Source organism: Schistocerca gregaria, chromosome 3 (assembly GCF_023897955.1).
Source record: "Schistocerca gregaria isolate iqSchGreg1 chromosome 3, iqSchGreg1.2, whole genome shotgun sequence".
NCBI classification, from domain to species: Eukaryota; Metazoa; Arthropoda; class Insecta; order Orthoptera; family Acrididae; genus Schistocerca; species Schistocerca gregaria.
The window spans coordinates 857549359-857565076 of NC_064922.1; the positions used below are offsets into that span (position 1 = coordinate 857549359).

At 41.3% G+C, this 15718-nt stretch overlaps 1 protein-coding gene across 2 annotated transcripts in view; it reads right to left on the reverse strand.

The window, feature by feature from the left end:
• Positions 1–15718, reverse strand: part of LOC126354848 (MICOS complex subunit Mic60) — a 62283-nt gene that overhangs the window by 18271 nt on the left and 28294 nt on the right. For both annotated transcript variants that reach the window (XM_050004834.1, XM_050004833.1), the window contains 3 exons: positions 14609–14813; positions 14385–14522; positions 14162–14296 (listed from right to left, as the gene is read on the reverse strand). In XM_050004834.1, the coding sequence (XP_049860791.1) occupies positions 14162–14296; positions 14385–14522; positions 14609–14813 (478 nt within the window). The remainder of the gene's footprint in view (positions 1–14161; positions 14297–14384; positions 14523–14608; positions 14814–15718) is intronic.

Here is a 15718-nt window from a genome sequence, read left to right on the forward strand (position 1 = left end):
GTTGATTGGAACTGGATTATGTGGTGGGAGTAGCAAAATTTTATCTTTCAGAAAATTTCCTATTTCTAAGAGCCACATTAAACACCACCATAAAAACACGGACGAATCACACCAAATATCAGTCATTGTGTTTATAAACATATGTTAGACCACTCAGCTAGCACACACTTTATTATAGTCTGATTTACGAACAATGACAGTTCGGGTAGGTTGAGGCTTGGACAGGGACTGCTTTGTTGCTATTACCACATGACAGTTGTGGTATGTGCATACACACACTTTGCACATAAAGAAACTGTGTATCCTGCAAATTACGTCTCTCGTTTGTTTATGTGAAATCTGTCGCTACCACCAGTGATGACAACTCACAACAAATGGAGTGAAAATTCACTAAACAACTCACTACAACCACTTTTAATGTTCGCATTTGCTACAACATTCACAGTAGAGCACTCAGAACACTACTGAATGCTCACTGGCTGTTTGCAAATGTGTGATGTACCTGCTCAGAACAAGCTTAAACTCTACTGCCATTTTTTGTGACTACAGCTATAGTATAATGTATTACGAAACATATTGCATTTTATTCACTTGAAACTCAGTGATGATGTTCTACTTCCCCTTTCTCAATTAGCAGGAGATGTGTTGTTGTCTGCTTGCCCATTTCATGCAAATTTTTACCTCTAACACTTAAGGGGTAAAAGAAACTACTCACTGTAAAGCATAAGTGTTGAGTCATCTCAATATGCACACCCAAAAAGACAGAAAACTCATAATTATTTACAATGCCAGTGGCATAGATGAAAATAATTGTGAAGTGTCCATAGAAGTGTCATATATCCACTGTAAGCAAGAAACAGACAAGCAAAGCCCACCACCAACAGCATCCTAAGTGAATGCGATAAAAGTGTCATGAAGAAAAGAATGCACTTCAGTTGTTCTATACACAGTATCAGCATTAATAAACTATTTATATGACAGCCACAGAAATGAATTCAATTGATCTTCTGCAGTGCTTGAACTTTTGCTTCTTCTACTATCGGTCCACTCTTATGTATCACAGACGGGTGTTTAGTGTGTCAAGGTGGATCACATGATTGACTGAGAGTAATATGATATTGGGATGTCTGGGTGGAAAACAAGTAATGGAAGCAGTATCAAGTAGCTGGCAGGCGCACAAACACGAATGGCACTGCCACTACATTTTGGATAATATCCTGGATTATCACTAAAATACAAGCAAAACATGTACTATCATATTCCACGCAGTATGCCTGAAGGCCTGGCAACCCTGCAGATGGAAAAGCATCATGTACCTGCATACCTTCAAGGTGTTACCTCCCAGTACTTCAGCTGCTGGCGAGTGTCATATTGAAACCAATAAATGGTGGAGTAAGCACAACTAGAGGTCCTCCTTGCTGGAGATCTATTTCCCTCCGCTGAGCCATGTGCGTGGAAATAGATCCAGAAGTATAACTCCATGCACTGGTTACTTATAGAGACGGAGCTCCACTCTTGGGCAGTTTTCCACCGCCACTCTGGGCCACTCGTGTGCTGGCTAATACTGGCCCTTCAATCGGAGCCTGTTTGGATACACTGCCGCAGAATTTTGTACCTCTCCAATGTCATTTCCAAGAAGTAACTTCCAGTAGCTGCTGCCACCGAATACACTCCTTCCTTCCACTGGGAAACTTTGTTAAATTAGTCTTTACATCTCTTCATCTTAATTAACTTTGTTGTTTTTCAGGCAAATGATTGATAGAAGTCTGTGAAATATGCTGTTAAGTTTTATAGGAAGTAGTTCTTTGTTTAACATTCTGTTGTGTTTAATAAACCTTTCTTCTGTTGCTTTGGAGTGCCTTGTTTCTCGAGCACTTCACTGCATGAGATATAACAGTTGGCGACACAGTTTTCTTTGGATACAGGACGACATATGTGCTTTCTTTTGTTCTTTGCTCCCTCCAGTTCAACAGGTAGGTCTGATCATCTTGCTTCCCTATGGCCAAACACCTGGTCCCTGAACCCCTCAATTTGATGCAACAGATGCTGCTCTTCCTGTGAGATATGCAGCACTCACTCATACAGTGGCTGGCAAACACAATGGTGGACATTACCACAGAATCCACTGGTGGATTGCAACACTTTTCTCGAATGAACTCCGCTATTTTCGGCCTTTGACAGGAAACTGGAACCTTGTGCAAATTATATGGCCTGACATGGGCAGCATTTTCTGGCTTAAGATATTTCTGGCAAAGCCCATTGCCAGGCCTTCCTCCTCATCTACACTGGACCAGCGATCTATCACCTTGTTCACCAGTTGAAATTTTGCTTGCAAGAATATTTTGACTCAGGTGCACGTTGCAGCAGCACGGCGTAAGCAACATGGGCTACTGTATCAGTAGTGGATCATGACGTTCAAAGGTCTCTCTCGGGATAGCCATTTACAGTGCACAAATAATAACTGTCAACAGTTGTATGCTGTGTCTTTCATTCAAGACAAGATCTTGATGCATGCCCCAGACGAGGGACTTTGAATGGACTTACTGAAGTTGAAAGACCCATGCTTGATTATTGTCTTTTGATCATTTGAGTATTCAAGCAGTCCCTTCATGCATCAGCATTCCTGCAATCCATCTCATGTCTACATTGCTGCCCACCCACCAACCCAGTAGCTCTCCCACTCTGCAGAGTTTTCCCCTCACAGTAAACCAGCATTCTCAGCCTACAGCCCTCAGTAGTTGCCCTCTTGCATTTACTCTTTCATCATGCATCCTACACAACAGTGCCAGTTTCACTGCCAAATGTGCCTCGTGTGGCAAAATAGGGCACAAAACAGGGGTCTGCCATGCTCACTCCAAGACGCACGTGGATTATATTCAAGTGTACCCCCTTCCAGTCAAGCAACCTGATATGGCAGACCAAGAGGTCCTCAATGTCCACACAGTACTACCCATCTGGGATCAACGAGCATCCCTGCAGGTGTTCGCCAGTAGTCACCCAGCCAACTTCCAGGTGGACATCAGCTGAACCTCAACAATCATTGTGCGGAACACCTACTGGGAATTGGGCTTCCATCTCCTCCAAACATTTGACTAGTGTCTTTTCAGTTATAGCAACAACATAGTGGTGGTCACATTACAATTCACACCCCTCAGCCAAAATGGTGTCACAACATGGAGGATGTGCCTCCTTGTCATCAACAAGCCTATGATGACAGACTCATTGGGACTTGACCTCTGACACCTCTGGTACTAGACATGCATCATGCAACCCATAGCATCCAGCCCGGCATGGACAATTCTTACTTCTACTCTCTTCACTAGAAGTATTGTTTGGTTTTTGAGTTTTCTACTACAGGCATTGTGGGATTAGAAGCCCACATCACCCTCCAACTGATCACACTGCCTTATTTTTTTTGAAGTCTTGGAATGTTCCACTTGCGCCGTAGGTTAAGTTATGAGTGGAACTGCCGACAGTCAGTGGGCAATAGCTATTGTACTGGTTGACAAAAAGGATGGCTCACTCCATATATGTGGTGAATTCAAAAACACCATTAACCCACAGTCCACTGTTGATTCTTACGCTATTCCAAGGGTGGACAATATCCTTACATGGCTGGCAGCAGGCAAAATATTTGCAAAAATTGATCTCAAAGGTGCCTACTTACAGCTTCCATTAGATGTGTCATCGTGAGGCTTACTGGTGATCGAAATGCCCTCCGGTCTCTTCCCCTGCAAAACATGCCCTTCAGTCTCTTCCACAACAATCGCGTACCCTTTGGCACTGTGAACATCTCAGTGATATTTCAGAAGCATTTGGAACACGTCACATGGCAAGTGCAGCATGCAGCCAATTAGCCGGATGATATCATCATTGCACGTCAGCCTGCCCAGCATCCAGCAGGTAACCTGAGTGCTCTTTTTTCTGTCCTACTGGGAGCAAATCTACACTGTACCTTTGAGATGTGCCAGTTTTCTGTTCCTAAAGTCGAATATTTGGGGCATATTCTCAGCGGCACTGCTATCTGACCAAAGCCACAATATGTCCAGGCTATGCAGAACTTCCCACCTCCAACAAATGTGAAGCAACTCCAGTGCATATTATGGAGGGCCAACTGAATTATTATTGTAAGTTCACTTCCATGCTGTCACAATTGCAGAACCACTGTACTGTGTCTCATAAAAATGTGGCATGGGATCAGAATACGATATGCAACCACCCCTTCAGGGACCTTAAACAGTCACTGCTTTGGCCCACATGTCTCATGACTTACGATCCCTCCAGCCCTGTGGTTATCGCAGCAGATACTTCTGATTATGGATTACAAGCTGTCCTCTCTTGCATCATCGGCAGTGTGAAACAGCCTATCACTTTTGTCTTGCAAGGAGTTGACAAGGGCCCAACGCAACTACGGACTGACTGTAAAGAAGGCTCTGGCCATAGTCTACGCTTAAAAAAAATTCCACAACTATGTGTATGGGTACCTTTTGACAGCAGCAATTGCTGCCCTTATTCCGACCTGATGTCAACATCCCTACAAAATCGGCTCACCAGTTATTCCTGCAATATCCAGTGCTGTTCTACATCTCATAATGCCAATGCTGACTTACTTTCAAGATTGCCGGTAGGCCAAGACTCCTCTTTTGCCTCTAATCTTGAAGTACGCTACTGCCTGGACACCAATGACGAAGAAGCCATCACCCCACTCCCTATCAATGACAAAGCAGTGGAGAGTACCACCTCCTGGTCCAGTGAGGATGGCCATCAGATTGCCAGAAGGTGTTCAACCTGCAAGTTCAGAGTTATTGGCATCGCAGGCACAAATTCTCTGACCGCAATGGTATCCTGCTGCTCCAGTGTGAAAAATGGCCAGGCTTGGATCATAATTCCCCGTCTCCCTCCAGCACTGGATCCAAATCTGCTTCACTGTGGCCACTGGAACGGCATGCTAGTGAAATGCATGGCTCGACAACATGTGTGTTGGAAAGGGACTGACAGCAACATTGCCAACATGGTGGCAGCCTGCACATTCTGCCATAGCAAGCGAGTGGCCCCAGTGTGTCACTATTTCCCATAGTCAGAGGCAGTTACATTAGGATTTTGCAGGCTGCCCTTCATCACTGTCAACGCTGGATTTGGTTTTCCTTGTGTATGTCCTCAATGCATGCAATCCAAGCTTTGACACGAATGTTTCAACTGAAGGTTTTCTCAAAACAATCATCAGAAACAGTGGGACTCAATTTACATCCACTGAGTTTACATCCTTTTGTGCTTCAAATGGAATCACTGTTGTCCAGGCAGCACCACTCTACCCTCCTCAGTCATGGTGTTCCCTATGGGGGACATAACACATGGCATTATTATATATTTTTCCCCCTGAGCTTGTATGGTCTTGGCAAAACTGAAAAGTGTTTTTGAAGGGTTTTTGAAGGAAGTTCAGAGATGGCGGCACCTCATGCAACAGCAGTTCATCACCATTGTGTTTAATCACATTGTTGTCAGGCAGAATAGAAAATGGCTGACAGAAGAAAGCATGTTTTCAGAGGAGAGGTCCTTTCTAAGTATTTGATTATCACTTTATTCTATTTTAATCAGTATAATGTATATGGGATAAAGCAACTGAATAGTCAGAGAATAATTATTTGAAATTACAATTTTAATAATTTTACAACTGTCTTTGAAAAATGTATTGAAATTCTAGTGTACCCTGTAGGGGACATCAGGACTTCGTGTAATGTATTAACACAATTTGTCAACAAAATGTTTTTTTTCCCCACACAAAAATAATATTTTAAGTGTTCATTTTATATTCTGTGGTGAATATTAGATTAATATTAATGATGTTTCAGGAAATTGTAATCTACAGGTGAATAATTTAACAATTTTTAGGCCAAATTTCAATTTTTTCCCCTCATATTCAGAGGCATTTGAAGATTTTGTAAATGAATTATTTGATAGAGATGTTAGTGAACTGGAGCTCTCTGATGATGATGATGATGATGATGATGATGATGATGATGATGATATCTGTACAGATCCAGATTACCATGTTAGTAAAGAACTGGAATTAGATATAACTAATGAAGATGAAGACGAAGCTGAAGACAGAATCTGCTCTAGTCAATCTACCACTGACAGGACATTTTGGAAGAAAGACTTTGGATTTTTCCCCCCTTACCACCTGCACCTGAACATGAGGAACAAGTAGCAGTCAGTGTGAACTTACCACCTCATGACGATGTGAGTAAATATCTGTCACAAAATATTTTTAGCACCCTTACCAAATACACAAACAGAAGGTATCTTAAAAATACTGGGAGAGATCTGAAATGTACTGTAGATGATATGAAAAGTTTTATCTCTAAAACAGTGATGATTTCATACTTGTGCTATCCTATGTTTAGGATGTATTGGGCCAAAAAAACTAGGGCAGAAGGTATTGCTAAAAAAAAAAAAAAAAATTGCTGTGACATATTTTACAATTAGAAAACATCTGGAACTCGTTGTTGATGGCAAAGTGTCCCTCAAAGTAAAACAAAGTAATTCTGGAAAATACAACCTATTCTTAAAAATGTATGGAATGGTTGCAGATTGGACCGCGGGCCCAATAATGTTTCTGTTGATGAACAGATAATTCCATTTTTGGGTCACAGTCCAACAGCACAAGTCCTGAAATTGAAACCTAACCCTTGTGAATTAAAGAATTTTGTACTGGCAGCAACTGATGGACTTTCTTTGGATCTGTAACTGATGGCCTTTCTTTGGATTTCTTCTTTTACCAAGGGAAAAGGTGATGCTATAGTTTCTGATACTCAATATGAAAATTTGGATTTAGATGGAAAAGCTGTTATAAAACTGACAGCCACTCTTCCTCCAGGAGTGACCATATACATGGGCTGTTATTTCACGTTGGAGTTGCTTTTAGAAAAATTGCACAGTGAAGCTGAGTGTCAAGATACTGGAACATCACAGAACTCCAGAATTCCAAAAAGCTTCCAAACTATCATTGGACAAGGATATGAAGAAAAATGGTAGGGGATCAATTGATCAGTTAGTGAGAAGTGATGGCAAAGTTTGTGTAGTGAAGTGGTTTGACAATCACCCTGTTATATTCATGTACAGTACAGAAGGAGTAAATCCAGTTGATAAATGTCGCCGCTGGTGCAGTAAAGAACAAAAAAGTACATTCAAGTGAACCATCCTGCAATTGTAAGCACCTACAATTCAAATATGGGAGGCGTTGACTTTCTCAACAGGCTGATCAGTTATTATAGAATAAGTGCCATAATTAAGAAGTGAACTGTAAGAGTAATTATGCAATTTATCGATTTCACTATTCGTGCTTCATGGCTAGAATACAGATGTGATCAAGCTGTCTTGGGTACACTGAAGAATAACATTCTAGGCTGTCTTCAGTTCAGAGAAAAGTACAAGAATATCTATCGCATACACGTGAACCTGAAGTGATATCTGATGATGACCCTGACTTCGAAAATCCAGCACCAAAGCATTCAACATCTAGAGTTGACCATCCTCCTGTGCCCTTCAAACCAAAAAGGTTCTACATCTACCAGAATTTCCTCAACCAATTACCAAAAATTGCTGTTGATTTCCAGACGAAGGTACGCACAAGGTGTTCCACCAGCAAAGTTCCTCTGCCTACAAAATACACAAAACTACTTCGAGCTTTGTCATGAGCTGCGAAGACTAAATAAATTTGTCAACAGAAATAAATTATTATGGTAGACCTACTGTATTTGGAATTTTTTTCAAACTACTTTTCTTTTGTTCAGTAGATATACCCAGGTACAATTTTGAACAATAAATTTTATTTTTGTATTAATTTAAATAAATAATGCATCAATAAAACTAAAAATACTGTTCTTAATGAAATATGATATGTGGAACTTCATTACATCTTGAGACCTAACTTCCCCGTGGAGGACATCCCTTTGTAGTAGGGGCAATGAATGATTTTTTAAAACTTTTTCTTGTTTTTCTAGTATTGCTAATAAGCAAATTATGGAAGAAAATATAAAAAAATTAAATAAAATTTTTCTCAGGACTGAGGAGGCTACTCTTCATGCAGTGGTCTAATAGAGCGGTTCATTCGAACATTTAAAGAACAGCTATCAAAGATCTGCCGTCACAACTCATTGGACAACGCACTCTCCTTTGTTCTCGCTTTTTATCCGGCAATGCCAGAGGAGGCGGCCTGTCTAGATGAATGACTCCATGGGTGGCCACAGTGATCGCACCTTTCCCTTCTACACCCAAGCAAGCCACAAGAGCCTCCTTCACGGGGTTGTCAGCACCGTAATTCCGTCTGCGATAATATCTGAGCTCTGATGGCCTCTTAAAATATTGGACTATGGGGGTAGTAACACAACTATTGGAACAAGCAATGGTCGAGGTTCGAATCTCTGATGGTTCCTACTGCCACAAAATCTGAACACAGTCTGTCCCCCCCCCCCCCCCTGCCTCCCCCCAGATTCATCTGCTGCACAGCCAGCCATTGCTAATGTACCATATATGGCAGCCCCTACGCCTTCACTAGTGGACAGTGGCTGTCCGATACCCATCCCAAAGTGAACCCCAGTGTACACTGACCAGAGTGCCCTGGAACAGCACACATTGGTGAATTTCTCGACACCATGGAGGTCAACCCTAACGTTAAGACTCTCTCCTGTTCTTGCGAGTGAGGGATGTCATATACCAGTAGTAATCCTGACAGACTTGCAACCCTACAGACAGAAAAGCAAACTTCCAAGGTGTCACTTCCCAGGACTTCAGGTGCTGTTGAGTATCATTACCGCAACTGATAGATGGCAGGACAACTGCATGCAGAAGTCTTCACTGGGGAGCTATTTCCCTCCACTGAGTTGTGTGCAGAAACTGAACGAGAAGTACGAGGGTCGGTCAAAAAGTAATGCCTCCCATTTTTTTTCTACTTAAAAAAATTAAGTTAAGTGAAAAATTTGAATTTGGCGCCATTCATCAAATCTTCTTCTGCAATCCACTGCAGTAGTAACTTTCTGTGTCAACAGGTGGCAGCACAGCAGAAGTTTGTAAGATGGCTGACATCGATGTTCGTTTGAGACAGCGTTGTGTGATTGAATTCTTGAATGCAGAAGGTGGAACGCCCATACGCATTCATGAAAGACTGAAGAAGGTGTATGGTGTTGTGACAGTGGATGTCAGCACTGTTAGACGATGGGTTCGTCGTCGTAAGGAAGCTGAAGGGCAAACACCGTTGACTGACGAAAAGCGGAGCGGCAGGCCGGTGAGTGCAGTGACTCCACACAACATTCAGCAAGTTGATGACATCATTCGTGGTGACCGTCGGTTGACTGCAGATGAAGTGTGTCGCATTATTTCTCTTAGTAAAGGCAGTGTGATCACGATTATTAAACAATTGGGGTACTCAAAAGTTTGTGCACGGTGGGTTCCAAGAATGTTAACCGATCAGAATAAAGAGGCAAGGAAAACAATAGCCTCCCAACACTTGCAGCACTTCCATTTGGAGGGAGATGAGTTTCTGAAAAAATTGTGACCGGGGACGAAACATGGGTGCATTTTTTTGAACCCGAATCAAAGAGGCAGTCAATGGAGTGGCGTCACACAAGCTCGCCGAGGAAGAAAAAATTCAAAACTGTGCGATCGGCAGGGAAAGTTATGGCAACAGTTTTCTGGGATACAGAGGGTGTGATTCTGGTTGATTTTTTGGAGCAGGGATGCACAATAAATTCTGTTCAATACGTCACAACCCTCAAAAAACTTAAAGCACGTCTTCAGCGAGTTCGCCCAACAAAATCAATGGCAGATGTTCTTCTTTTGCATGACAATACAAGACCACACACACCAGTCGTCACACCTCTGACGAGATTGTCAAAATTGGATGGGAAGTTTTGCCTCATCCCCCATACAGCCCTGACCTGGCACCATCAGACTTCCATCTGTTCGGGCCACTAAATGAAGCTCATCGTGGGATTCATTTTGAAGATGAGGAGGCCATCAAAACATCCGTGCGTCAATGGCTTAGGAAGCAGAGCTGTGATTTTTACTGTGCTGGGATACATGCCCTTGTTCAAAGATGGACCAAAACTGTAGAGACGGGCGGAGATTACATTGAAAAATGACAAAATGATCCTCAATGTTGTGGTTTCCAACCTATGTAATTGCATTTAAATTTCCTGACAATTAAACGTAGAAAAAAAAATAGGAGGCATTACTTTTTGACTGACCCTCGTATAACTCTGCACACTGGCTATTTATAGTGGTGCAGCTCCACTTGTCAGCAGTTCCTGTCAAAGTTCTGGGTCAACTCATGTGCTGGCTTATACTGGCCCTTTGATCAGAGCCTTGTTGGAGCCCCCACTGCAGAACTTCAGACTGCTCCAACATCAATTCTGACAAGTATCTTCAGCCAGCTGCTACCGAGTACACTCTCCTTTGTTCCAGTGGGAAATTAACTTTGTTGTTTTTCAGGCTAATGCCTGACAGAAGTCTGCGAGAGTTTGGTATTCAGTTTTGTAAGAAGAATTTTTTTTTTTTGGTTTAGCTAATATTTTGTTGTGTTGTAATAAACATTTATCTTGCTGATTTGGAACATGTAGTTTCTCAGGCATTTCACTGCATGAAATATAGCACATACAACACATAACCTCAAATTTCCCAGCATTCCAACCTGATTGCAATGTCAGGGCGTGTCAAGTTCCGTAGGACCAAATTGATGAACAAATTCCAAGGTCATGGAACCTGTCAGTACATGAAAATTTAACATAAAAGTAATAACAGATAAAAATAAAATGTTAATGAACCCAAAAAAGTCAAGCCACAAGTTTAAGTAAACAAAATCAACAAGAATCAGCTTAATTTTTCGGGGAACTCCTCAACAGAATAGAAGGAGTGACCCATGAGGAAACTTTCAGTTTCAATTTGAAAGGGCAGGGATTACTACTAAGATTTTTGAATCCTTGTGGCAGCTTATTGGAAATAGATACAGCAGTATACTGCACACCTTTCTGCGCAGGAGTTTAAGAAGTCCGATTCAAATACAGGTTTGATTTCTGACAAGTATTAACTGAGTGAAAGCTGATTATTCTTGGGAATAAGCTGATACTGTTAACAAGAAATGACAGTAAAGAATATAGATATTGGGAGGCCAATGTCAAAACACCCACACTAGTGAACAGGATTCAACAAGAGGTTCATGAACTTACACCACTTATTACTGGAACCACCCATTTCTGAGCCAAAAACATCCTTTTAGAATGGGAAGAATTACCTCAAAATATAATACCATATGACATAAGCAAAAGAAAGTAAGCAAGGTAGACTAACTTTCGTGTCAAATGATCACTTACACCAGGTTCGAATAGCAAAACTGGCAGCATTAAGTGTGTATGAACATGCAAAGATGACTTCTGACGCGACACACACTACAGGCTACAGTCCACATTTTTTGATAATGGTAATTGTCTCTTCAAACACTAACATCTTAATAAGTGGAGGTAAATGATTCCTGTCGAGTTCCATGTAAAGGGAGCTGCTATCAGCATCCAAAATCCTCCAGCATGTCACAAGAGTTATTCAATGGATGGGTCTCTACAAATGACAAATATGTGAACTATATGAAGGAATTATCACCAACACTGTCCGACTTTCTCAGTCTTTATTTACTGAAGGTTCTCCACAGAAATGGCTGTGAGAGGAATGTGTATAAAACGTTGACTAGAAGGAAGGACAAGATGATAAGACATGTTAAGAAGTAACATCTGTAGCATTTGATGCAAGCTGTAGACTCAAAATCCTGTGGAGGAAGACAGATATTGCAGAACATCCACAAAATATCTGAGGATGTCGGATGCAAAGTGCTATTCTGCAATGAAGAGGTTGGCACAGGTGAGGAATTCATGGAGAGCTGCATCTGATTGATACCGAATCACAGACTGTCTCAATGCACAGATTATCAATGTCCTACTGTATACATATGTGCAGAATAATTGCATTTACATTAGTCAAGGTGCCACTGTAGCACATTTATGAATCTTAATAGATAAAAGTAAAATAAAACAATATTGCTCCTTAACTTGTGACACCTTATAATGTTCTTAACATTTTGCGTCACTGATATCAAACAGGCAGAAAAAAATGATCCACATCATCCTAGTGATTACCTTGTAAACCACAAATGAAAGAGTTGAGGTGAAAATTTTAGGAAAAGACAGATTGCTACTTACCATAAAAATGACATTTATGTTGCAGACAGGCACGTTTAAAAGACGTTTACACACAAGCTTTCGGCCACAGCCTTAATCAAAAAGAGAGAAACACACACCATTTACTCAGAAAAACAAGCACACCTCAAGCACACATGATGATCAACTCCAGCAGCTTGAGCCAGAATGCAAATATCATGTGGAATGGAAGCAGCAGTCTGGAGGTGGTGGGGAAGGGGAAGGGACAGCAATATGTGGGTGGGTGTTTGGGGGATGGGGGGTCAGGGGAGTGCAGTCTGGCAGAGTGTGCAGGAACAAGAACACCAACAGACACAGCAACAGGAGGTTGTGGGGCAGGGAGGTGAGGAAAATGGAGCAAAAAGGAGAGAAGCAGGGAAAGATGGGCAGTTGCATTGGCAGAGAGTGGCTCACAAAGATGGTGGGAGATGAGATTCAGAAGGATGTGATAGGGCAGAGACATTGCCTTAGGGTGAGGCCAGGATAATTACAGGAGCAGAGACTTTGCTGTAAGGATAATTCCCATCTGGGCTGTTCAGAAAAGCTGGTGGTGGAGGGGAGAGGATCAAATGGCTTGGGTAATGAAGCAGCCATTGAAATCAAGCATGTTATGTTCAGCTGCATGTTGTGCCACAGGGTGGCCTCTCTGCTCTTGCCCACATTTTGGCAGTGGCTGTTCACCCTGGTGGACAACTTGTTGGTGGTCATACAAAAATAAAAGCTGTGCAATGATTGCAGCAGACCTGGTAAATGACATGGATGCCTTCACAGCTGGCCCAACCACTTACGAGATAGATTTATCCTATGACAGGGTGGGAATGGGAAGTGCTCGGTGGGTGGATTGGGCAGGTCTTGCACCTCTGTTTTCTTCAGGGATATGATCCCACAGGCAAGTGATTGGGACTGGGAGTGACATGGGGATGAACTAGGATGTTATGAAGGTTAGGTGGGTGACAGAACACAACTTTAGGACGCTTGGAAGTATACTGGGTAGGATGTCCCTTGTTTCAGGGCATCATCATAGATAATCAAAGCCCAGGTGAAGGAGGTGGCTCAATTGTTCCACTCCAGGGTGGTATTGGATGATGAAGGGGGCACTTCTTTGTGGCTCTTCTTACATGGTGATGCGAATTACTGGTGTGTGAGGGGAAATGAGATGGGAGATCTGTTTGTGAACTAGGTCTGCGTGATAGTGCCTGTACGCAAAGGCCTTGGTGAGACCCTCAGCATACTGGGAAAGGGAGTTCTTGTCGCTACAAATATGCTGTCCATGGCTGGCCAGGCTGTATGGGAGGGATTTTTTGCTGTGAATGGGATGATTGCTGTCTAAGTGCCGGTACTGTTAATGATTGGTTGGTTTATTGTGGACAGAAGTGTGGAGAGAGCTGTCAGAGAGGAGGTCAACGTCTAGGAAGGTGGCACGCTGGAGGAAGATCAGGTGAAGCGGAAGGGAGAGAATGTGTTGAAGTTATGACGGAAGGAAGATAGGGTGTCTTGGCCCTGAGTCCAGATGATGAAGGTATCATCATCAAACCTAAACCTGTTCAAGGGTTTGGCATTTTGTGAGGCTAGGAAACTTCTCTAGATGGGCATGAACAGGTTGGCATAGGATGGTGCCATGTAGGTGCCCAGATTTGTTTATTGTTGATATGTCGTCTTTATGGTAAGTAGCAATCTATCTTTTCCTATAGTGTATATTCCTACCTGAAGTTCCCTTGTTTGAGATTCTGAGGTGAATTCTACGTGAAAGATAGTTTATAGGCAAAACAAGTCAGTTTGTAACAAATATCACAAAAGTTCGATCAAGGTCCTTAACAAAAGGTATGTAGAGGATTTTTTTTCTCTCCTGAAAAGTTGGGTTTTTGTACGTAAGAGGTATCACATGTTAAGGAGCAATATGTTAATGTAAACTCCTACCATACCTTTTTCTGAAATTCAGCATCCAATTTCCTTCGTTCTCTCTCAAGTTCTGCTTCAACTTCAGCAATAACAATGGCCTTGTCAACAGCACCGCCAGTTTTTTCAAGAGCGATCTGCAGCCGCTGATCATACAGTGTCTGGATTGGATAAATGTATGTTCAGTTACAGTGGAGATGTAGGGGAAATGGAAAGCAGTAAAGTATTACACAAAACCATTTTCTTTACCTCTAACTTCTGCAGTTCCTTTTGGTAATAGAGTACAGTGCGAAATGCGTGAAGAATAAATAGATCTAAATCACCTTCTGCAATCTTGAGTTTTCTATCTGTGATCTTAAAAGAAGGAATAAGTACTTCCAGTTCTTCCTGCAAGTGTGATGACATCTGTTAATAAAAATATAACAATTCTTGACACTTCATTTCAAAAGAACATTTACATTCTTCTTACTTACAGCAAAATGTCTTCGTGCTTCTTCCACCTTCCTCCAATATTTGTCTGTAACATCTGCTCTCTGGCGTTCCACTTCCAGTCCCTTTGCAGCAATAGCGAGTTCTTCTTGCAAACGCATAATATTCTGTTTAACAGTTTCCTTTTGTGCTTCTGATATATCAGCTTTACTATCCTCGATAAACAATCTCAGCTTCTCAATACTCTCACTGAAATTAATTTTATGTTGTTTTTTTAATTATAATTTAATCTTGAAAATGCAGATAGGAGTGGCTCGTAATCTCAGATATTTGTGTAACTGTCAAACCGCCATTATATTGCATCATTTCATTTATTTATCCAGAAATCTTGTTGTGTTATTACACATAGATGTAGAATAAGTTACATTTAACATGCTTTGATACATAAATATACTTATTTTGTAGGTATTCAGTTACATGCATAAGTATAGACATTCTTAAGATATACATTTATATAAATTATATGCTGTACATAGCGAATCATCACTTTTTTGGTATGTTACATACAGTCATCAGATAATGATTATGCAAGATTTAGGAACAAATTGTTTTGAGACAAAGAAGAGAATGTGTATAAATTAGTATATATATCTTTAAAGCACCATTTTGCATATACTGTGAATTTTATCAGAAGCTAGAGCCACTTCATATGCCTGATTTGTAGTTATCCGTTGACTGAATACATGGCATCGGTCAAAAATAACTCTCAGGGGCACTCAAGAAAACATTTAATACCCTTTAGTGGAACGGATGGAGTAAAGGTAACTACTTGCTGTATAGATGAGGCACTGAGTGGCTGGCAGCTACATGAACAAGACAAACTAAATATTTCAAAGTTTAAGTTTTCTAGACTATTAAGCTCCTTGTTAATGCTGGTACTCTTTTTTTTTTTTTTTTTTCAAATTTTCTTCTTAGTTTGACTTTCTCTGTTTTTCAAGAATGCACAGCAACTTTACCAATTATTTATGGTGGTGTTAGAGTTGGGGATTAAGGGACTAAATAGCATGTCCACCAGTCCCTTGCTTATAGGGTAGTGTATATGGAATTAATATCAGGCAGAAATCTGACTGAATTGTGGTAGCATGTACAAGTGG